The sequence below is a fragment of the Maylandia zebra genome, linkage group LG15, assembly GCF_041146795.1.
Source record: "Maylandia zebra isolate NMK-2024a linkage group LG15, Mzebra_GT3a, whole genome shotgun sequence".
Taxonomy (NCBI): Eukaryota; Metazoa; Chordata; class Actinopteri; order Cichliformes; family Cichlidae; genus Maylandia; species Maylandia zebra.
The window spans coordinates 12,185,312-12,210,126 of NC_135181.1; the positions used below are offsets into that span (position 1 = coordinate 12,185,312).

The 24,815-nt window shown below is 43.1% G+C and overlaps 1 protein-coding gene across 6 annotated transcripts in view; it reads right to left on the reverse strand.

Moving 5' to 3' along the window:
* syne1a (spectrin repeat containing, nuclear envelope 1a) overlaps positions 1 to 24,815 on the reverse strand; it is a 132,468-nt gene that overhangs the window by 47,076 nt on the left and 60,577 nt on the right. For 5 of the 6 annotated variants that reach the window (XM_076873894.1, XM_076873896.1, XM_076873895.1 and 2 more), the window contains 21 exons: positions 21,729 to 21,906; positions 18,415 to 18,597; positions 18,081 to 18,224; positions 16,698 to 16,853; positions 15,610 to 15,774; positions 14,629 to 14,801; positions 14,306 to 14,459; positions 13,994 to 14,137; positions 13,558 to 13,722; positions 13,041 to 13,358; positions 11,793 to 11,948; positions 8,830 to 9,000; positions 5,519 to 5,845; positions 5,017 to 5,169; positions 4,578 to 4,745; positions 3,509 to 3,685; positions 2,233 to 2,379; positions 1,117 to 1,242; positions 832 to 1,008; positions 416 to 681; positions 63 to 219 (listed from right to left, as the gene is read on the reverse strand). In XM_076873894.1, the coding sequence (XP_076730009.1) occupies positions 63 to 219; positions 416 to 681; positions 832 to 1,008; positions 1,117 to 1,242; positions 2,233 to 2,379; positions 3,509 to 3,685; positions 4,578 to 4,745; positions 5,017 to 5,169; positions 5,519 to 5,845; positions 8,830 to 9,000; positions 11,793 to 11,948; positions 13,041 to 13,358; positions 13,558 to 13,722; positions 13,994 to 14,137; positions 14,306 to 14,459; positions 14,629 to 14,801; positions 15,610 to 15,774; positions 16,698 to 16,853; positions 18,081 to 18,224; positions 18,415 to 18,597; positions 21,729 to 21,906 (3,805 nt within the window). The remainder of the gene's footprint in view (positions 1 to 62; positions 220 to 415; positions 682 to 831; positions 1,009 to 1,116; positions 1,243 to 2,232; positions 2,380 to 3,508; positions 3,686 to 4,577; positions 4,746 to 5,016; positions 5,170 to 5,518; positions 5,846 to 8,829; positions 9,001 to 11,792; positions 11,949 to 13,040; positions 13,359 to 13,557; positions 13,723 to 13,993; positions 14,138 to 14,305; positions 14,460 to 14,628; positions 14,802 to 15,609; positions 15,775 to 16,697; positions 16,854 to 18,080; positions 18,225 to 18,414; positions 18,598 to 21,728; positions 21,907 to 24,815) is intronic. The other variant, XM_076873897.1, reaches the window with a different exon arrangement.

Here is a 24,815-nt window from a genome sequence, read left to right on the forward strand (position 1 = left end):
TGTGTGATCATATTAGCATATTGCTGGACACATACAGTTATAGAAAAAAATAATGTCCTCACCTGTTGTTTGACCAGCTCCTTGTCTAGCAGGCTAAGTCGAGGCAGGATAGCTTGTCTCTGGTCCCTCAAGTCTTCCAGAGTTTCTCTTTGCTCCTCTAGGTCACTGGCGAGCTTCCTGAGTGCTTCTAGATGCTCACTTGTACTCTCTGTGTCAGCCCTAGTAACATATATACATGAGTTAAGGGACATCAGGGATATAGTAATAAAAATGTAAACTTTTGTCTCTATTGCGGTAGAAAGACTAATGAAACTATGTTGTGTATTCATATATATAGCTATTTCTGTATATACATAAGTGGATGCCATGCAGAGAATGACATTACAGCCTTGATAAAAACAAAAAAGTCTGATACCTAGCAAGGTAGTCCCATTCCCTGGATACTTGATGGAAAAGTTCCTCTACAGCAACAACACTCTCCTGGTACTCTCCACTTCGCTGCATGTCCTCCCCCCGCAGGGCTTCCAGCTCTTCAGCCCGCTGGCCCAGGTCCATCCAGCTTTTCTTCAGTCTCCTTATCTCCTCCAGGGCAGGAGAGACCTGTCCGTCCATCAACCTGCCGATGGCTTCATGCAGACGTGTTACCTCAGATTGTTTCTCCTTAATCTGCTGCAGGAACTCCTGGAAGAAAGATAAGAGTTGGTTTCTGGGATTATTCTGAGCAGCAACTCAAATTGTATGATTTTAGCTAAAAGAAAACTCTTTGAAAAATGTAAATGTAAAAAAATGTAAAAAAAAAAATGTAAAAAAAGTAAAATAGTAAAATCTAACCTGGGCCTTGTCCAGCTGGTTCTGTGCAATCTTAGGCTCCAGCTCTGCAGGTCTCCTGGTGAGGTTCTGAAGCTGCTGCTCTGTCTCTATTAGCTGGGTCTCCAGATCTGCCTTCTGCTCCTCGATGTCTCTCCAGCTGTCGGCTACCTCTTCACAAAGCAGCATACGCTCCTCAATCTAGACACAACAATAAAGTGCAGTCATTTCACGATGGGTATATGAGCTATAAACATGCATGCTGAAACTTGTACTCTTTTGCTTAAAAGCTTCTTAAAGTGAACTGACCTGCAGTTTGACCTGTTGGATAGCTGCTGCGGTCTCCCTCACCCTCGGCTCACACAGGTCACACGTGGCGCACACAAGCTGGAGGTAAGTGCCAGCCTGCTCCTGCAGAGCCCGCTCCTGCTTCACCTGTTTGTATATAGCTGTCTATTAATTTTATTGATTTTACTGGTTGGGCATATTATATCCTCACTACATCCTCTCTCACCACGTTGCGGAGCGTCATTTACCTGGCAGGAAACACGGCGCCGAAGCGGCTCAAACGCTCAAAAGTTTGATTATACTTTACGGGAACGGATGACAACCGGGCAACTTGCAATACTTGCAAACAACTTGCAATACTTGCAAAGTAGATAATGAATGTCATGTTTTTAATTCCGCTCCGGACTCGTGAATCTCAACCCAGCAGCAGCAGTAACGTTTGCACGTCCTCTCCCGTTAATGCGGCAGGTAAATAATCAACTAACAGTGCATATTATGTTAGCGCGATCTGCCTTATTACAAAACCTGCCATTACTGTGCATTTAGGTGACCATGATGAGAGAGACAGACAGAGTCTGGCTCAGATGCTGGCAGTTCTCGCTGCAGTCTACCGGTAGCGTCTCCTTTCAGGTCAGGATAGACGAATGTCACGAGCAGTGACTAAGTTTGTGGTAAAAGGCTTGCACAGCAGATGCTCCGATTTTCGGTAAGTGAATGTGTTTAATTGTAGGCAGAGACATTACTGGATATTCTTGTGTAATTGTTACAGAATAATTTATATTATACTTTGTTATTGCTACAGAAGAATATTTATTTTATTATTTTACATTTACATTTTTTTTTCCTGGGGACCCTGTGACACCCATTGAAGAGCCGTAGGCTGTGGATCTCTTAAGATCTCACGGTTGGGTTTGTAAGACCATGTTACTCCTAAATTTCTATCTTGTTCAAAGAGAAGATATAAAACAAAGTTCTAAGCTAATCGACCTTAGTGTTCTCCTTTTTTAAAAATAAGAATCGATAAGAGAATCGATAAAGAATCGAATCGTTAAACAGAATCGAAGATGGAATCGAAATCGTGAAAATCTTATCAATACCCATCCCTAATACTTACTTTATGTATGTATGGTTACTAACCTGCTGTAAAGCCTCCTCGAGGCTGAAAGAAGGATGTGTAGGAGGCTCTGGCTCTTCTGACACAGAGTTCAACCACGTCTGGCACTGCTGCAGTGTGTCCTGCAGACTCACATGTCTCTGTAACTCATGATCCAGACTCTGATACACCTGTAATACAGAAGAAGCTAAATATAAGTGCTCCTATTGACGCACCTCTGCATGGCAAACCATTTAAATGTTTTCTGTTTTACCAACAGTAGCAGAATAAACACATGCAAGAACACGGAGTGAAAACAACGAACTGTTGGTAGACGACACAGTGCTACAATGCTTTGAAGTCAAAACCTATGGCCAAACACAATGACAGATTAAAACCCAAATGATTAGGCAGTTTTTCATTGTTATATTTAACAGGTGTTGAATGTGGAGGCGTCCATGCCTTCCAGGGGAGAGCGGAACAGCAAGGTCTGATTGACAGTGTTAATATGAGAACCCGAAAGAGAGGAATAACGGGGGGCAACTACTGGCAAAATGCCCAATGTATTTGGCAAAGGCTAGAAGGCTGGCATGGTGGCAAGTGGCAGGCAGGATATTAGAGTTGTGCTGCGCTGGGACACAGTTGGCAGCCATCGTAACACTTGAGGCGCAGTTGTAGAGAAGCCAGCAGTGTAGTGGTAAAGTGTGGCTGGATCACACAATGCCAGATTGGATGTGTGAGTGGTGGTGGAGGTAGTGTCTTGGGAGGTGAGCTATGATGACAGAACAGACGATGCCAAAATGACAGAGTGGGGCTGGATTATGGGGGCTCGCCAGATTCGCTGAATGGTGGTGTGTGATCATTTTTGGCTCAAGCATGAAAAAGTGGAGCTGACAGGGGATACACGGAGATTAATATGGCGAGATTGAGTTAGTGATTTTGGCCGGTGGGGTCTGTCCGCATACAGCTGCTGTTGAGCTCCACTTTGGCAGCCCTAATTGGTTGTGCCCTCTACGCTGGCAGTAAAGGGCTGTCTTAAGAGATGGGTTTAAGTGTCAGAATGATTTAGGATTAAGTTGCTGTCTAATCTGTTGGAATATTAACGGAACTGATATCTAAACCATGCGTTTCTGTGCATGCACGTCTCGTCCAAAGGACATCCAAGAATTACTTCATGAATGTGTATTAACCATTTCACTGCTCCATAGACAGACAGACTATCTGTCTTTCTCAGCTTCCCACAACTCCCTCCCTTCTCCTCCACGTTCCCTCCCTCCCTCCCTCCCTCCATCTCTCCATCTCCTCCTCCTCCTCACTCACTCTCTGCGCTGTGCTGCAGATGGCAGAGTAGCTGTCTCTGGTGCCTTGCTGGTGTGCCTGGACCTGCTGTCTCAGCCTGCTCTGCACACGGTCACTGCAGCCTTCCATCAGGTGGTCTCCTCGCTCTTTCAGGCCTGCCAAGCGATCCTCAAACCCTGCAATTTCCTCCATGATGGCCTGTGGAGGATAAAGTAACCACGTAGGATTTTATGAGAGAATCTCCAGTGGAGATATAATAGCAGATGAGCTTGTACATTTGTGATTTGAGCAGAGTGACCACAAAGAGCTATTAAACTGTCTGGATTAAATGATGACTAAATCCAGCATCTGTTAAACATTTAGACTGAACCTACTAAAAGAAAACATTTCATTATTAATATATTACTTATGGTTTCATGTCCAAAGCAAAAGTCTGATATTTTTCCAAATTAATTGTCGTAAAATTCACTATTATTGCCAAACCCAAACACCATGCCAATCACTTATGCCCAGCAAAATGAGGTCTGAGCAGTATATCGATGGGAGACACTGGGATAGCCGGACGTTCCCCAGAAGGGACTAGTCCCATCCGGGGAACCCCAAGGATCCCCAGAAGGGACCAGATGTGTAGGGGGGAAAGCAACAGTGGTCCCAGTGGTAATTGGAGCACTAGGTGCAGTGATTTCCAAGCTAGGCAAGCGGCTTGAGCAGATCCCAGGAACAACGTCTGAGATCTCTGTCCAGAAGAGCGCAGACCTAGGAACCTCAAGCTCCCAGGCCTCTGGCAGAGGACCCAAGCTTCAAGGATAAAGACTGCCCGCTGGGGTAAGAAGGGAATTATATATATATGTATATGTATATGTATGTGCCCATGTGTAAAAGAGGCATAAGTAAAATTTATTGAGAAGACAGTAACCCTGGCATCCTATATGCAACAAAACCCTTTCAAATGATGATGACACTAACATCAAATAAAACAAACATCAAGTAGTAGTACAGGCCACAGGGGATCATTTTTGTCCCCCAATTAAGGCGATTTGTCATTAAATAAGTCCAAAAACAGCAAAAGTGAAATATTTTATTTGGGTACCTTGTGTCTGGCCAGCTGTTGAGTGGCTGCCTCCAGGCTGCCGCTAATACTGGGATCAGGGGTCACCATCCTGCTGGACATCTGCAGCAACCAGCGCTCCACTTCCTGGAGTTCGTTGTGGTAAGCTTCCTGTTCCTTCACCTGGCCTTCCAAATTCTCCACATGAGCCTGGGCCACACAGTTCACAGACAAACTATACTGATGACAATGCATATGCAACAGCTGGGCAGGAAAGCTTCTTTGACACTGAGAAGCAACAGTGTTTTGTTTTTTATCAGAAGCTAGTTTTACACAACTTTTTAGAAACATCCACATGCATGTACATGCACTTAATTTATGTGAAGCTGATTCCAAAGTTGCTGCTCTGCCTGCATGGAAAGTACATTAGTTTGTCCTCTTTTTCAAAAAGAACTACTGTCATCTGTGTACAGCTTCTCACCAAGGCAGTATTACAAAGTCCAGTGTAGTCCTTTTGTAGTTTGCTTATTTTATCTCGAATGGAGGGGTAGTGGACAGAGGAAAGTAGAGCGTCGCCCTTTTCCAGCACTGACTTGATGGCTCCATCATGGGACTGAACCATCTGCAACAGAGCCTAAAACACACAAACAGACAAGCTTTATCTTCAGTATCTTCCGCACAATAGGGTATGCTATGTGGCGTTAGATGTTAAGCTTTTTTTTTAATCTAGTTTACTATTAATAGGGTTTACTTATTAATGCCAACTGCTGTTAAAGCAGCCAATAAGCATCTGTCATTATGACTCTGGAAAATGGTCAGCAATTATTTAAAGCAAATCTACTTTTAAAGTTAATTTTCAGACATGCAAGGTCACTCATGTGGTTCATTATGCTAATATTAGTCTTGCTGAATTCGCCAAAGAGAAAAAAATCACTTAGTGTAAAATTAATCCAGATGTCCCCCTCACTTTTTTTATACTATACCTTATACTTAGTCAGCTGTGCTCTGCGTTGATACAGCTCAGCCTTGGGCTCCACTGGCGTACGAAGCAAAGCCTTGGTTTCCACCAGCCACTGAGCCTGAGCCTTGTACCGGTCCTGGAACTCCTTAGCTAGCAGTAATGCCCGCTCAAGGAAGCTGCGCTCCTGCCTGAGGCCTCCGGCTAACTCCTCCAGCTGGGAAAGACGCGCCTCTACTTCTCCTCCTAAACTTTCAGCTGCAGATTCATTCAGGAAGCCTGCCGCCTGTTCTGCTCGCTCCCTAAGTGATTTCAGGAAGCTGTGACCGTGCTGGAGCTCAGACTGGAGACTCTGGGAGAAAGAGAAAGCATGAATAGAGCTCACCATGGGTCCTGCTACTGTGTTATCACCATTGCTTGTTACTAACTGACCTTCAGCCAAGGCAGTTTACACACTACTGAATGAAAGAAAAGAGTAAATCATCCTCTTGGATAAAATAGATTTATATCATAGCTTCACTGACTTTGAGGCTGGCATTCAATACAAGATCACTGATTCCCTTGTCCTTCACCTCCGGTGCTGTCCCAGTCACCCAGACAAGCCTTACAGTGCATTTGAAAAGCTTTGAACTCATCGGGTAGGCTGACACCTGCATGGTGCGATGTGGAGAGGACTGGGAGGTCATGTTGGGGAGAAACCACAGTGAATAATATGAAAGGAGGACCCAATTATAACAGGCCCTTAACAGGCACAAGTAGCTGCAGGGTTTCCAGGGCAACCATAACATGCCACACACACACACACTCACACCTCCACTCTATGGGATGCCATCTAGCTTTCATCATCAGTCTGTTATTGCTTGTGTAGAAAGTAGCCTCTCACTTCAGCAATCCCGGATCTCCAGCTATGGCTGTTGGTAATATAATATAACAAGAGCCGCGTCTGTCTGCACACGTCCATGCTTCCCGCTTAATGTGATGCTCCAGGCTCGCTCGTCACTCGAGTAATGGCGTTCACGCTTTATGGCTTTAATGAGCGACACTGACTACATTTCAATTTCATATAGTTCTCTGTGTTTACCAAGAGCTAAAAGAAGAAATCTGCAGTAATTGCAGTTACAGCACTTTAGATTTAGTGCTGAAAAACTCATTATTGCCTCTTCATCTCACACCTGATATCAGTTTTCCATCTTAGCAGCAGCGGTGGTTGTTTACATGTTGAATTAAAGTTGCAAGATTTTGTTCTTCCAGAATCTGAAATAATCAGTGACTTCACTTAAGAGAATGATCAGAATTTGGTGCTCACAATCTGTCTTTGCATCAAATAAGTTATCAGCGTAAGGTTTTAAACTTGCATAGGCTCATATAATTTAATAATTCTACGGCTTCCATATAGCATAAGGCAGTACAGTCTTGTGAACAATGTATATCAGGTCTTAAAGACATCATGCCCTTTCTGCTGTAGCTGTCTTATAGCACGTCAACCCAATTATCCCAGTCAAGTTCCTTGTCCACCTGCTGTAACTGGTGATTCTGCATCAGTGCCTGGGCTCTTTTATCTACTGCACTGCATCTACTATGGATCTGCCAACCATGTTTAGCAGTTACATTACCTACTAGAAGGGGAAGGACATTACAAAAATGACCCTTTAAGCAGTTTAGCAGTCTCTGCCGTCAGTGCATGAAAAGCAGCGAAACCACAGAACAGAAGGAGCATGTTTAATTCTGCATAGCTCAAAATTTTGTTCAAATTAATTAAGAAGCATATGTCAATTTCTGTGCTAAACTAAATGCATTCATTATTCCCAGTTACAAATATGGAATTAAAAAATGGGGCGATTTACCTTTACCTTTGGGGAAAAAACTCTGACTGTGTGCATCAGAAACCATCAGGGACTCTGGGGAGGATATGACCTTGAACATTTATGAAATGCGAATGAAATTAAAAATTATGGAGGGAGGAGAAAGGAGGGGGGGGGGGGGGGGTGCTTATTAATGAGAACCAACCCTTTTCTATTTTGCATTTTGCCTTGTTTACATGTTTGTACGAGCCAGTCATTTCAAAATAAATCTTGTCAAAGAAAACTACAGAGACGCTTCAGTTGAAGGGGACAAATTAAATTATATGTTACATTCTACATGATCACGATATGTACAATGAATTCACAGCACATTTACAACTGAGGTAGTCCATCATTACTGTATGACTCACACTTTGACAGTATCAAATAAAGTCCAAATCCAACTAATGGCCCTTGACACAACTATTGATTACTGGTCTTTGTGTCGATGCATAATCATCCCTGCTCACTGAACAGCCCTGTAGCTCTCACTGCAGGAGATGAGCAAGCGCTCGTGTGTTATATGCAGTGCTGGAAGGACACATGTGGTGGCAGCATGTCTTCAGTGCATACGCAGAGACAGAGCATCGATCCCAGACACGGATTACTGCAAAGACTGCACCAGATGATCTATTGTAAACATCTATGTTTGGTGTGCGGGTGTGTGTGTGTGTTAAGGCTGTTCTGGATGTATGTGAAGAAGACAAAGAGAAATGAGATATAGCGATGGAGAAGTAAAGAAAATGCGCGAGGACTCATGGGTTTGCTGCAGCTTGTTAGTTAGCACTTTGGATGGGTTTTATGATATGAAACGAGTGTTTGAGGAGAGAAGTGTGTGTGTGTGTGTGTGTGTGTGTGTGTGTGTGTGTGTGTGTGTGTATTGAAGCAGTAAGGGCACTGCATCAATTACAGTGTCTGTGCCAGCAGGCTCCTGACACCGGCGCTTCTTCATCCTCTTACACACAGTGGGAGGTCTCCCCCTGTTACCACGCTTCCTCTAAAGCAGCACCCGCTTTGTCTTCATAAAGAGCCGATCGATACACACATTCTCACCCAATCCTCTACACACTCGATTTGAACTATGCCAGGCAAACTATAGTGGTGATTCTCTTTTTACAGTGTGTGCATTTCTGAGCAGGGCTACCTCCCTCAAAAGCCAATTTGATGAAATGAACATAAGAGAAAGTGCTGCAGTCATTTTCTCTTAGGTGAGAGCGCTGTCCAAATATTATACGAACAATGAACGCTTTTCAAGTTTTACAGGAAGCCTATGCATATTTTACCGGCCATTTTGCAGCTGCCAAAGAAAACTGCACAAAGGATTTGTTTGCTGGCTTGTGAAATTGGATTCATATGAGTTTGTGCTCAAATTCTTTGACATAAACAGTTCAGGGAGGTGCATTAGGTGCACCGCTGCACCTTCTATCCAAATGCATCACTTTGGGTCTAAACCGTGGAGGTTTAGAAATGTAACAGTGAAACTAAATAAACATACCTCTAGTTTTTTCATCTTCTTCTCCATGGCCGCCTGGTCTAGAGGTTCAGAAGTGTCAGTTAATGCTGTGAAGCTTTTCAGAGTCGAGCCAAGCCACTCGGTGAAGGACTTGCAAAGATTCTCTGTCTCTTCAATGCTCCTCAGCTCCTCTTGTAGCTGTTTGATGGTGTCCTGAAAGTAGATTAAATCAAAGGTCAGAAGAAAAAAGTTCCAGAAATGTTAAGTTTGGATTTTTAAGGAGGATAAATATCTTACTATGATACATAAAAGCTCTGTCTGCCTGAAAACTCTGTCTAGACGATCAGGAGATGAGCAACCAAACTTGGCACACACATAGATCTGAAGCCCCTGAAGGGACTTATCGAAATCAGATACTATGATATCCATCATGTTGCCTAGCAATGGGCTAAAAATACCTATTTTTTCCATTCATGCACCTATAACGTTATGTTAAAGTATGTTTCTTCTTCTTTCTTTTTTTTACCACAGCATCTACCCTATATCCACAAAAGGTGAATTATGGATGGCTTTTAATTACCTGTTTTTTAGTCTTTATTGACTTAAAACCTTATGAAAGCATCCTATTGGAACATCTAATTTATATCCCAAAAAGTTGAATTATACATGGCAAGCAACAGGCTAAAACCACCCATTTTCTTCATATAAATGTCTTAAACCTCCCTTTCTTTCATAAACAACATTAGTCCTTCCCGGAAATATTAAGTCGACTGCTGTAGGTCAAATATAAATTGAGGATAAATGACAAAAACACAAACAAAACAGATTTCGTGTTTCATATGTCAGAATTATTGGTGAGACTCTTCAAAGTCTAACATTATATTTCTTTGGGGTAATTCTAGAAAACACTGCCTGTATCCTTTCCTTTTGAAGGTGTGATTTTTGCCCCAGCAGCAGTCTAACATTAGTCACCAAGGACCACAACCTCTCTGATCAGCCATCAAAACAGAAAATATCCGTTTCCCCTCTACTCTTTCATCTGCTCAGTGTCAATAGCTTCACTACAAGGAGGAGTGGGTTTTTATGCTTTTGACGCATTATCCACTTGACTGATATTCTGAGTCGATAACACCGTGAGGATGGAGAGGGTTTCTTGCAGGTTTTGACACATTATTCACTCAACTTGCAAATCCTGTGGTGAGGAGCTCCAATTAGCTGATAGTGCTGAGTGCACACCTTTTCTGACTAGCCAGAGGTAACAGCTTCCCACCTCAAGCCCATATGGCCCACACTTCACACGGTATAATTACAGGCATCCACAGTTTGAGAGGGATGTTATGTGTTTGCATATGTGTGTAGGCACGACTGTAAAGTATATGCATATGTGAGACAATTTTAGCAGGAAAGGAAGGGTGTGGGCTGTACGGAGGTGGAGAAACAAAAGTGAGGGAGTAAAGGGGGACAAATGCGCACATACGCACACTCAGATGTGTTACTGAAGGTGTAAAAAAAAATCAATGCAGTGCAGGCAAAGCTTTTCCACTCCTGGTGCAGGGTGTGAGATTGCTTTCTGTAGCGTTTAATTACAGCCTTAGCTCCAGACCAGCAGAGCCCCATTGATTTTCCTTTAGTCCCCCCCCCCCCCCCCCCCTCAACCCAGAGGAGAAGACAAATAGAGAGGCTGGATCTGAGTATACAGAACAACCCCGGCAGGGGTAACACGGATAACTCTCAAAGCTACTTCAATGGGGTGTTACAGAAACAAAGTCAAAACTCTCCCAGGAGTAAATTCCACAGTGAGGGAGAACAATCATGTGTGAAAAACACACTGTGGGAAGAGACCCCAGAGGCAATGCATGAAAAATTCACATTTTCTAAAATATATGATTGAGATGGTAACGCAAATTTTTTTTTAACCTGCAGCCAGCTTGTTTTTAATTCTTTTTATTTATTAAACTCACAATGACACCTAGGTCTTGTTTACACATTTACATATCAAGGCTGGCAGTGTAGGCAATAGGGTGGATCCAAAGAAGCAGGTAAGAAAATCTGGTGAAGTGTTTTAAAAAGCTGTGATGACAATGGAGAATTAGAGGTAAGCAATGTAACAGATACAGTCACCAGGCATGGTGGCTCTGAGAAAAGAGCAGCTGAAATTGAGCCTTTATGAATATTGAACAAATAAGGAAAACAGGAACAGGTGAGACATTTGTGATTTATACTTCTGCAGCGGTAATGAAGCTATGTGTAGACAGAATGCTGATTGGTTCAAACTCTGCTTGAACAGGAAAGGCAGTGATAATAATAAACCCAGAGTAATAAACATCTGAATGGAAGCACAGACAATGGTTGCTTCTGATGCTCAGTTTTAGTTCACTGCAAAGAACTTCTTTGACTATTATGACTTCTGATTTCATGGCTGCAAGGGCGACACTGAAGGAACAACTTTAGCACAAACATGAACAAAAGCAGTCCACATTGTAGTACGCTGATTTTTCTACACTGCCCTCAAGTGACAGCACACATCTACAACATACTGATGTGGGTTGCAAAGCTCAGTGTAACACCTGCACGCTACAAAAGCAGTACCGTGCTGGGAGCTTAAGTGGTCGGGGTAAATCAGGTGAAACCGAGATGGAAGCAGAATCTGTGAGTGAAGAAATGCATGAACTGGCAAAGTGCGCCCAAAGGCAGAAATATAAATACATGCAGGAATGTAGGGCCTTTACATTACAATATAAAACATCTTGAGGGGACTGTGTTTGTGAAATGGTGTTAAATAAAAACAAACAAACAACTGTGACATCACACTGTTCCTGAGTACATTTGGAGCAACAGAGGAACAACTGGGTTAGCAACACCACAAACGCTGAAAACACCACAACAAACCCCTCATGTGGCTCACTGTTAAATAGATAAAGGATCTCTGAAAATGCAAAGCACCATTAACTGAATATAAAGGCAATATTATTATATTAAACTGCAGATAATCAAGAGCGCCAAACCTGTATGTTGAGCAGCAGGGAGTGGTAGCGGGCAGTGAGCTGAGTGGCCGTAACACTGATACGACTGCTGATGTAAGTTTCCTCCAGAACCTCCTGGGCTAAAGATGAAAGTCCATCGACTTCACTCTGCCGTGTGAGCACTGCCTCCAGACACCCCTGATCACAAGGGACACATAAGTTTTAATATTTTAGTTACATACTGCCAAAGCTATAGATGATTTATATGTCAGCAAAGTTCATTTAAAAGCCAGGTGTCAGAAAACGCATTACAAGCAAAACAATATAGGGCCTAGAAGGACAGAAGGGTGTGTGTGTGTGTATGGGGACCAAAAATTGGAATTTTACTACACTTGTGGGGACCGACAGCCCTTATGGGGACCAAAATCCCAGTCCCCACAACTTTGAAGGCATTTTTGAGACTCAAAAATGGAGTTAGTGGACACTTAGTGTCAGGGTTGCAATTGGGTTAAGGTCAGGTTTAGGGTAAGAGTTAGGTTTAGACTTTCTTTTTTGATGGTTAGGGTAAGTGGCTAGGGAAAGCATTATGTCCCACAAGATATGAATCCCCAACGTGTGTGTGTGTGTGTGTGTGTGTGTGTGTGTGTGTGTGTGTGTGTGTGTGTGTGTGTGTGTGTGTGTGTAAATGCAAGGAAGGAAAATACTGAGACTCTATGGCATCCTGACAGTGGCAGGAAGCATGCTCCAGAGGGAGGAGACCAAGTATGGGAAATACTGCTGTTTTATTTGAAACATGACAAAGTGATGCGCTGTAGTATAAAGTGACACAATGCTTCACAGCTTACTGCATGTGTGGCTGTGTTTTTAGGTTAGTTTGCTTCTTCTGTGTCCTGAAATGTAAATCACGAAACTGTGAGCTTGATATTCTTCTGTTTGGTTTTCAGTATAACCAGAAGGTACCTCTGACTGAAGTGACCAGTGAAATAAAAAAAAACATTTGTTGAAATATTATTAAACTATGGTATTCCATATGGTGGCTGGGATGGGCTCCAGCCCCTCCAGCGACCCTGAATTGGATTAGCAGAAGAAAATAGATGGATGGGTATCGCTAAACAATTTCCTGGCTGGGGGAAGTAGCTTCCTGAAGTCTCTACATCCTGGCCCCCAAAAATAAATTCTTCTAATAAGACAGTATGTTGTTCCCTTTTGAGCTTTACAGTGTTGACAGTTGCATGAAATATCAAGGGCCTGTATCTTATATGGACTGCAGCAATCAGGCCTCTTTCTCACCTGGAGTTTCTTCAGCTGAATCTGCTTGGTGGTTGCGTCTGACCTCCGATTACTTCTGATATTAGCTACCCTCTCCATCTCCTCCAGCCACTGTGCCAGGCTCAGGAATTTATGTCCCATCTGCCTCAGTCGGGTCAGCATTGAGTGCAGCTGGCCTTGAGTCTCCTTTAGACGGCTCTGATAGGCCGCCCACTCTCGCTGAGCGGTGTCCAGGGCTCGGTCCTCGATCTGAGGTATACCCCAGGGGATTACTCTCTCTCTGCTGGTGAGCACAGCGGAGAGTAAGGCTTGGCCATTTGAACAGTGCTCCTGCAGGTTCTGTGAAGAAAATGAAGAGTCAAGAACAAAGTAAATACTGGAGGTCACTGAAGACTTAAAACATTTAGAAAGGGTTAGGTGTTAGGTGCTTTACTTTTGAAAAATATGACTATGCGTAGGCAGGGTTAAAAGTTTGCAGCTATTCTCTTCTCTGATCATAACCATATAGAGTTGACATAAAACTCCACAGTGTTTCTACCTGTAGCTGCTGCAGTGTATTCTCAAGTGTATCCACGTTTCCCTCTGGATGGGACAATGAGGCCAGAGAGGCCTGCTCCTTCTCCAGCCAGTCCTCAAACACATGTAACCCCCTTTGATACTCTTGATGCACCAGCACCAGCTCCTTGGCCTTGCTGACTGCATTCTGCAAAAAATAAACAAGACGCAAACATTAATGGATGAAAGCAGTTCAAGCTCAAAGAGAAATATGTGTAATGATTTTACAATAATTATTAGGCAAGTCAGTAAAATTTTCAACAAGTTCATGCCCTTCAGTATTTTGGGGAATATAATTAATAATAATTAATTTCTGAAAAAGCATGAAGCAAGCTTTTAAAGAAATACACTCAAACTATTCGGTTATTATTCAAATGCCTGCAGAGGAAAAAATGAAGCCGTATGTTCTGAGTAAGCACCTTAGCCTTTTCTTTGAGGGAGTTGTATCTACACTGCAGCTGCTGCACCTCCTGCTGTGTCGTGTGGTGTTCAGTCATATTGGAACCCTTTGTGGCAATAGTCTCCAGAGGACTGCTATGACTCAGTACTTCCTCATAGAGAAGCTGGAAAGAAAGGAGAACCCATAGATCATTGCAACTGGGATGCTCTGAGGTATAAATGTAACTGCATGAATCTAAAGCGGATAAATGGCTAAAATTTTAATTAAATTAAAATTACAGTCAGGCTAATCTAAATACAGAGTTTGGATAGTCTACAGTGGCATTTGATACCTTGGTCTTTCCCAGGTTAGCAGTCTTGTCTCTCATCTCAGAGTACTGTCTGTCTGAGCAGCTAAGCGTCTCTTCAACCCGATCCATCCACTGCATAAACTGACCCACGTCCTCTTGATAGCTGGTCCACTGCGACAGAGCACCTTCCAGCTGACTGTGACCATAAATAAGGCAAAGTTAGCACAGAGGGAACAAACAAGATTCTGAACAGCTAAATCTAATAATCCCTTTAACCTTTCAACTAGCAGAAATCCATCAAGGGAAACTAGGCAGTTCCCAGTCCCATTTATCAAAGACTGACAGATTAATTGCCCCATGCTCACCTTTTACACTGGATTGAGGCAGACAGCAGTGAGTCCCACGAGTCTTTGAGGTCTTGGATCTGTTTGCGAATCACCGGGACTCCCTCAGCTGAAGTGTTCCTCTGGACTGCCTCTCCCCGCGTCAAGAGCATTTTTAGCTGGATCTCCCTCTCCTGACGGGCAGTTAGTAAGGCCTACAGATAGAGGTGAACACACAGACAGAAAATAACTCTCTAAAGGGTAAAATGCATCTCGCCCTGTTTCTTTCTAAACCATTAAAATAGATGCAACATATCTACAGATAAAACTTGTGTCAAGTCAGAAATCTGCAGTTGCATGGTTTGTAAAATAAGCCTGTGTAATGTTTACTTCTGAAAATTTTAAACACAATATCTCAGTTACAGGGAGGGCTCAGTCACACAGGCCTAGAGACTGGTCGGCAACAGGGCAACACCAGTCTCTATTCTAGTCGGTGGAAGCTGGAGGTTTCCTGCTGTCGCTGGGTGAAATCACTTGTAAAGACGGTGCTGACTGATAACCTTCTTGTGATTGCTTTGGTCACTAACAGATTGCTGCAATCCTCCGTTTCTTGCATGGAAACTGACTTATCTGCCAGCACTCTACAACTTCTTGGTAGGTGGCTGTGAAATTGTGAAGCCTGTGACGCAAACAAGAAATGGAGAACCTTGTCTTGGTTTCAACGGTAAGGCATTACTTTCACGGCTTATTGTTTTTTTTTAAATTACACTGCTGCTTGGTTGTTGGTTGCAGCTGTTTGCTGGTAATTTGGTATCTTGTGTGCAACATGCAGGGGACCACAGCAATCTGTACAGCTCTCCGCAACAAATTTAATCAAGCTACAGCAACCACATGCCAACTTAATAGAGAATACTCATTTTTGTTCCTAGCGGCCAGCAAAGAAAAGTCTTGCTAGGAAAATGTGCATGAATGGACTTTTTGTGTATCCCTTTAAAGAACTCCATCCATGTCTTCCTTCCTTACTTCAAGTTGTAACATCCGGTCCTCCAACAAGCCCTTGTCTGTAGTGGTGGAGATGCAGGTGTTGAGGACCCGCTGAGCCTCACACACCCAGTCCTGGAGCTCTTTCAGTCCTTCAGAGAAAAGGCGGTGTTCCCCTACAATGCGCTCAATCCTGGATGCCTTGTCCTGTTAGATATTAAAGTAGAGTAATGTGACTATACTCCTCAAGTCTTTCCTTACCAAAGAGTTTAACATTACACGTGTTTCCAGTGAACAACAACAGTTTCTTCATATTTTTCTGTGTTCGTGTTTGAAATTACAGCCTTGTTTTCCCAGATAGACATCTCTAGAGACTCTCCCACCCACATGTTATAGCACAAGAAAAAAAAACGCATTGTGTTTTCAGTCATCACTCATACATCTGCAACATCTGTGGATCTGCAAAGCGCAGAAAGTAAAAGCTTCAATAACTGGTGGCAATTTTTGAAGTGTTTTCATTCCTGTTTCCACGTCTAGGATGGAAGAGGACCTAAAAATAGCACTTCACTGGCTGGCCAGCAAAGTAAATAAATCCCATTCATCATCGCCGGGGTACTCTCATTGTCCCGAGGTAACAGAATGGTGCTCTGTGGTCAGCGTAATATTTTGTTCTGTGATGTATCAAATTAATCATACGAGTGCGACCACTTTAATGAGAGCTCCACAAAGGTCAGCTTCTCAAGCAGTGACACATTTCAGCTGTGACATTTCAGAAGTGCTTTAGTGGATAAAGGTACGCTGCACAGTCTTGGCCCTTTTATGCTGATGAGGCTGCAAGCACAAGGGCGTTTTAGAGGTAAGAGAGATTACTGAGCTCAGGTAAATTACTCTGGGAACCAGGTCTTCCCTTGGAGACATGACTAATGTGCAAGGGGGCAGCAGTCCATGACACGGCAGATCATACAACAAAACAGCGAACACCACAGCTGGACAGAAAGCTCTTTAGTGTTTATCAAGAGCACATGGGTTAAGCAAGGCACATTTCAGCACACTGTAGCAGTCTGTGATAGAAGCAGAGCATAAAGAGAGGAAAGGCTAGAAATAAGGTTACAAGGCGTGAGCGGTGTTACCTTGGTTAAGTTGCTGAGGGCTAGGTATTGTGCTGACAGCTGAGATACTCTGTGGACGAAGCCCTTTCCGGCTGCTTGTCCCTCCCAGAGTCGATGAGCTCTTTCCCTCAGCCTGCCCAGCTCTACCTCCTGACACGCCATCTCCTCCAGCACACACTAAGCCGATGTGAAGCAGGCAAGTGGTGGAAAAACAGAGACGGAGCAATTGGATGTTGGTGAGCGCAGGGTACAGAAAAAGTGATGGGTTGGAAAGTATGGTTGTGTGTGAGCACCATTAGAGGTGAAAATGAAACAACAGAAAACATAACATTTTTCATGACAGCAGAGACACGAGGCACAAGAAGCGCAGAGGAGGAGGGATATGGGATTAACATGTCACAAGTACACACTAGAGCACATCAAAATACATGGATAAAAACAGAGGAACACGAGCATCAGCAGTATTTCTCCTGATGTTCACTTTTACATATAAATGCTGTTATTAGGTTAGACACCACAGCAAAGAAGAGGCACAGGAGACACGGCTGATAACGTAATCCAAAGACGGGTTGTATACATGTTAAAGGGTAAGGAGGATTTTCCCTACATGAGTTCAGAGACTGAAGCCTGTGTGTTTTATTGTACTTCAGGTGCTGTGGGAAGAAATGTAATTGCTTGCAGGGACCAGACAAAAGGCAATGACGAGAAGTGCTACAGTGGGGGACAGAATAAATATAAAAATAGCAACAATGATACGAGCAGAGCTTTGAGATGGGTTTGATTTTTTTTTTTTCCTTTGTCAGTTTTATCTTTTTTAACGCTTCATGCCTGTCTTCCCTTTTTGTCTCTGCCAGACGTGGCAGAGGCTGTTATCGCATCCTGAAAAAGGCCTTTTAGCCACGCAGTGCTTCAGCTTTGACAGAAGGAGAATTAATTAGATTTCTGGACTTTTCTTCTGACTATTGTGTCAAGACGCAGCTCTATTTTGATCCAGTGGTGCTCGAAAAATGTAATTAGGTCCTTCTCTTCTCCCCAGTGAATTGAAATTGTACTTCAGGGATCCATATCTGATGGAGAGCTGACTATTTAGTATCCTTGGAAAATCTACTTAATATTCAATTTGCGGTGTAATGACAAGGTTTATTTGAGTGAAGAGAGGAAATTAGAAAACATCAGTGAGAGCAGCTGAGAAGAGAAATGTAAAAGGGGCAGCCTCACTAACGTAATGCAATTTAACAGTAAATGGACCCTACAGTATTGATTAAAATGTCCTGATGTACTGCTACAGGGGTGGACTAACAGATTGACCCTTCATCAGCCACAATAACCGCAGAAGTAATGTCATTGTAAGAGGACTGTAATGTCCAGGGAGAATCATGAGCACGACTGTGGGCTTCACAGTACCTGTAGTTTGCTGAGCTCCTGCTTCTTGGCTGGAAGGTCATGTAGGCGAGCACTGCTCTCCTGAACTCTGACCTCTGTGCTGTTCAGCCATTCCTGCAGAGGCTCAGCACTGGCCTCAAACTCTGTCATCTGGGCCTGCAGGTTCTGCAAATGTGAAGTAACTTGTTAAATACACCTTTTGAGGTTCTGAATTTGCACAAACTGTACAAATATCAGAGAAAGTGAGCACTCTGATAAAAAAATGAAACTAATGATTGCTTGCTTTCTTGCACATTAAATACACATTGATGTAATTTTGCAGCCATCTGCTAAGCACGGAAAACAATGCACCAACCTTGAGAGCATCTTCTCTCATTTGCAGGTTATTCATCAGGCTCTTCCAGTCTTCTCTCGCATTTGCCACCTTGGCCTTGATTCCCTCCACCCTGTCCTTGGACACTACAGCCATCAGCAGCTCCCCACTGGCTCCTACTGTACTAAGCCTGGCCTGGCCATTCTCCCTGTCACTCAAGAACTCCTAAGGGGATACAGTACACAGACAAAGACAAAGGAGCAGTGACTATTTAACTGAAGCACGCACACAAAGGGAGAAGGGTGTGAAAGGAGGGGAAAAAAAGACTGAATGACTATCCCAAACTTCTTCTTTTTTTGCCTTTTGCTGCAGTGCCTGACGGGTAACAAAGCCATTCTCTACATTGTCAACAAATTTTCTCTCAAGGTCCCAGAATGTGACCCTACATTGTGAAAAGCAGTAATTACATTAGATGAAGTCATTACTAATTCTACATGCATATGAAGAAGTGGCCTGACCCACAGACGCAATAACAGATAAGGGAAGTCAATGAGCCTGAAATGTGTCTGCTTTTTTTTTTCTTTTTTACAAAGCGCCTTCATACACACCCACCGGCAATGTACACACACATATTAGGATAAACACGCATATGCAGCATGCACACACACAGACACCCCTCCCTCTGAGCTGAGCCGATGACAGTAGCGCAGCAGGGACCACTCCACCATCTGTGCAGTCAGCACATCACTTACACACACTATCTAGCTTCAGCCTCCTCAAAACACACACACACACACACACACACACACACACACACACACACACACACACACACACACACACACACACACACACACACACACACACACACACACACACTTGGTAAAGTAAAAGGCACACACAAGAAAAGAAAGTCTGCGTCTCTCACCGTTTCGCTCTCTGTGTTCTACATTCATTTACTTGCTCGCTCTTTTTCTTTTCCACACTTGCTGTCTTTCTCACCCTGCCAGTGTAACCGTATACCACCAATTAAGCATGACACAATGGATACCCCAGCCCCTCCCACGCTAGCCCTCCTGGAGGTCAGCCATGTGGAAACATTGTTCCACATTCCTCACCAAGTCAATAATAAATAAAACATGATTGCCTCTCTAGTCAGAAAGTATGAAAATCCCTCTCATCCAAAAAACTAGAAACTTCTAAAGGAGCAGACTTTGCTAAACCCCTGCAGAGGATTTCCAGCAAATTATTTTGTCAAATAACCACACGTTGCTTTGCCATTTTGAACTCACTCTCCCTGACCACCTAACTGTTGATTCACTGCTTCGTCGATCATCTAAGAGCTCCAAAATATGGTCTGAGAATGCAGAGTTTAGAAATAATAGCACATTGCTTGATAGTAATACGGTGCATGGATGTGGGGATGTCCACCTTCACAGACAAGCAGCTGACTATTAGCCAGAACCCTGCGGTGCTCTGAAGAGGCTGCCAGACCTGCCAGAATCTCAGAGACTTCTCAGAAAGAGAGACACACAGATATTTTGAAGAGAAAGGCTGAGAGACCCCACTGTGGAGCTTTCTCTTATCTCTTTTGGCTATGAGCCCATTTCTAGCTTATCCAGGCTACTGCAGGTCCCATCACTCCAACAAGCCCACCAGCAGACACTCAACAGTGGGCATGTTCACACACGCTTCCCTTTGAGCAAACATCCAATGAAAGAGGATTGATTGTTTAACTACTACATCTTTTGCTTTTCTTTGTAGTACCATATTGTTGCTTAGCCTGCCTCTATGGAAACAAAATAAAAAGCGAGAACCAGTCTGTAATTAGCAAGAGTGGATTTAAGTGGACTCAAGAAGCTTGTTACAGTTTTTGCCCGTTGCTTGAACACTATAAACCCATGCTTAGACTAAAGTAACACAACGTGAAGCTGTTGTTACCATACCTCAAACACATGTACCCCTACCTTAAACAAAAGCGCTGCTTTGCACCCCAGTACCAATTATGCAACACACCTACTCCCTCATGCAACACACATGGTCCTGCATGCTACACTCTATTTCATACATAAGACACTTCGCTCACAAAATGAAATCTCAGGGTGCCATTCGGAAAACACATGTATCCAAAATACAAAACACATCGGGTAATTGCAACCACTCAAATACACACCTGAAGGCACCTACTTGCAAAACCGAACACCAATTAGCCAACTACAAAAAGCCCTCAGCGTAGCCATTCCAAGAACTTTGCAAGCATGGATGGAGGGAGAGCAAGAGGATATTTACCCCGGTGCCTAGCGGGAGAGGACATGCTTGCGATGTTGATGAGGTCCTGTGGCCAGACCCCAACAGACGGCGGGATCCATGAGCCCACTTATGCACAATTGTCATGGTTTTTTGTGTTTACAGTATAGTGTTTTTTCTATTGCAGTACTATTGTGTTGTTGTTGTTTTATTTGCTGTACCTGTATTCATGGTACTGCAATGTACAGTATTGAGTAGGTCTATTTGCGTTTATGGTTGTTTGGAAATGTGTCTCCTGTAAATGTGCCTTCTGAATAAACAATGGGAATCAAGGACTGCAGTGTTTTATGTACAGCAGACTAGTGTGTTCCCCCTGATCTGTGAGTGTTTGCATATGGTGCAGGTATGTGTCATTTTGTCAACAGAGTTACATTTTGACAAAGGAATGTTAGGTTTTGACAGCAGAGTTTAGGTTTTGGGAGTAGAGTTCCAATTTGGCACAGATGTGAATGGTATATTTCCCAGTGTTGTGTCATGTGTACTTGTGTGTACAGTTTTGGCACAGCGAGCGGGGTTTTGCAAAATGTGTTCAAGCAGTGGGCAAAAACTGTAATATCATCACCCCGAGAGGCAGGAAAAGTCTGGTTTATGTAAGTGAATAAATGACACTCCCTACCTCTACTATCAACAGACACTCACAGAAGCAATCTGCCTGTAGAAAAAATATCATACGGCCACACTGGCTGGCAGCTCTGAGACATCAATATGAATGAGCACAAAACAAGTTATTGAAAATGTTATTTCTCAAAAGACTTGACTACAGTAATATTTAGTTACGTTTCCATCCCCAAAAAACTGCTTGATATGCTGGTATTACTTCAGTCTGCCCTGGAATAATATGACAAAAATGTGATTAAATCTGTGATTAATTCCTGCATCAGGTAAGTCTGTCTTGGAAAAACACCTGTGCAAAGAAGACAATGAACTTCAATTTTACTACAGTTATATGTCCCCTTAAAAAACACATGCGCATACACACACACACACACACAGGAAGAATAAATTTTTTTTTAGCTGTACATAAGGGTTTTGCAAATTATATCCCTTACCTGAATCCTTTGCAAAGCAGAGGAGGCCTCTGTGACAGTCTGTGGCACATCAAAGCATTTGGCAGTGCTGATTTTGGCATTGACCAGCCACTGCTGGAAGTCTCTAAGGGCTGCACGAAACCTTTGCTCCAACAAGCGCTCCTTATTTTGACATTCCCTGGATGCACGAAGACTCAGACTGCAGGAAAGAAGAAGAAAAGAAAGAAAAGGCCTCATTTAAGTTGTTGTTCATGGGTTGAAATCTCCCGTGAGAAATGAACAAAGAAAGAACGAAGCTACAAACAGAGGAAGTGTTTACTGCCCATGTGTCCATCAAAACAAAGGAGACACGTGCTGATGCTCTGATACTGTCCAGACTGTACTCACGTCATGGAGGATGAGCCAGGGATGAGAAATGGGCAGGTGGAGAAATGGTGGGTGAAGTGGAAGGAATGAGCGCTGGGGCAAAGAGGGAGAGCGGGGGGATGGCGCTAAGGGGCACTGTGTGGGAGGGGGGTTGAGAGGCAACATATGACTGGGGCAAGAGTTCACATGGGTGACAAGATGGAGGGAACGAGGCACGACAGCTTGATGCTATAAGAAAGAGATGAGATGGAGGAGATATGTGAGGAAGCGGTCACAGCGAGGCTTGACAGAATATCAAAGGTACACTTTCAAATTTGGATTTTAGGAGAATGAAGCTTTTCATCCAGAGGAATTTTTCTGCTATTAATATATTAACCACAAGGTACAGCAGGTATGTAACTGAAGCATAATAAAATCACTTGTTGAATGAGACTGAGATTTGAAGCTTTAAAGGATAGCTAAAAACACAAGAAACCATAATAATCTAAAGGGATGCACAAACAGAACACACAAAATGAAAATGTCAGCGAAATTTGATGACAACTCCTAACTTTACGGAGCGTGATAATAAATTTACAGCAGCTCAGGAGGTAGATTGGGTCGTCTACTAACTGGAAGGTTGGTGGTTTGATCCCTAGCCCCTGTAGTAATTGTGCTTAAGTGTCCACGGGCAAGATACTGAACCCCAAAATTTCTCCCAATCCATCGACTGCAGTCTAAGTGTGTGCATGATAGTCAGAAAGCACTTAAGGGTACAAAATAAAGATCTTTATGAATGTATGAATGAGCCTTGGTGTGTTGATTTAGAGTAGAAAAGACCCAGCAGCAAAAGTACCAGCCCAGTGGGAGCGGATGTTGTTGATTGGCACATGAGGGGGTGGGAGACCAGCTGTCAGCTACAAAATGATCGGCAATGAGATTTTTTATTTTTTTAAATTTGTTAATGGTGCTTTGAGTACATCATGAGACCAACAATCAGTTATGTGTTTTTATAACCAGACACAATTCAGGTATTTTACCATATTAGGCAATTTAAAAGTATAAAATGGCAACAACAAAAAATTTATTTCAGATTCAAATCTCCAGCATGACGCACTACACAACCACCCGTCTTCTTGACCTCCATACTCCTTCACACACTTCTGCTCAGTGCTCCCTGGCACTAAATTTACATAACCAAATTGTGAGGTGTGTTATGACCAACATAGATACAAGTTCATATATGGATAAGCTATATGTACAACCAGCAGAATTATTTTCTTTCAACTCTGGGATAAAGAAAAAAAATCTATGTACATGTAGTTTCATTCAAAATAGATTTAAACATGATGTAAGACAAAAAAAAGAAAAACAATTACTGGATTTCACACATTGTGGGGAGTGTGTGAAGGTTAAAGGAGGAAGGGGGAGACGTGGATGACAGCAGGGAAATAAGGTTACTTATCAGAAATAGAGGTATGAAAAACATGGCAAAAAACACATTGTCCTCATGTAGCATCTCAATGCACTGAAACACGCATTAAAGTCAGGCACAGACACTCTTGAGCTTTAACGGTGTGATGAGGGCATGAAAGGGTAACACAGTGGGGATAGCACGGGTGTAAAAGAAGCACTTTTTCTGCTGTGACAGACAAAATCTGGCATGCGGTATAAAGAGGAGGTGGGGCGGAGGGGAGTTATTGCCTTTTCCTCCTCTCCTCTGACTCCTTTTTTTTTTCATTCTGTCTGTGCACTCTTCTTTCTGCAGCGCTTAAATGCAGGACAGGTGCAAAGAGCGCACAGGCCAAGTCTATTACAGACTAAACAGCCAAACGAATAAGGAAAGGTGGTGTTTTGCCAATCAGCAGTCGACGCCAATTAGCTGCCAAAGCATTTCCAAAAAGCTGACCTCACTTAGATTGTCTGCCAGTAAATCTTCAGAGAAGCAGCAAATAAAGGAGATCATTTGCGCTACGGTAGAAGTTTACACTAGTACATGAATGCGTTGAATGTGCATGGCTGTGTGTGTGCATGCTCTTTTGTATGCACTGTTGTTCTTTTGAAAAGGCACTGCACGGTGCGTTCACAAACAAGTGGTGCTCATTGAACACGGGCTCACTTGAGGGTTTAAAGCAGGCAATTAGAGCTCAGTAAAGAGACTAAAGTGGGTATCAGTGTGAAGAAAAAGACCTTCCAAAAAATTTTAATTTCCCTAAAAAATTACACTCGGCGTTGCATAAAATTAAACTGGGGAAGGACACAAACATAGTCAATAAGTGGAAGTGAGGGAAGACGGTTAAATGTCGCTTAGCAACTGGTGACTCTGTTGTTGTCCGTCACCTTTCCACCTTCACCTGGCTGATACGGACGTCAGACCTCTGTGTGTTATTGCCACAAGCGCGTGCGCGTGCGCGCGCGCACACACACACACACACACACACACACACACACACACACACACACACACACACACACACACACACACACACACACACAAAAGAGCTTATAAAACATAGCCCTGGCTTTTGAGCTGTAATTAAGGAGAACTTTCCTTTCCCGCTCTTGTTATTGTGTTATGGAACAGCTGTTTTTAAGACTGTTATATGGAATAATGTGTGACATCAACAATAATTATGAGGACAGGTTTAATTGAATCATTAAAATGACACATTTTTATATAATATGCCAGTTAAAAAGTATGTCAGGTATCTGCAGAATCACATACTTGTACAGTATTAAATAGCAAATAACTTGTTTATACGT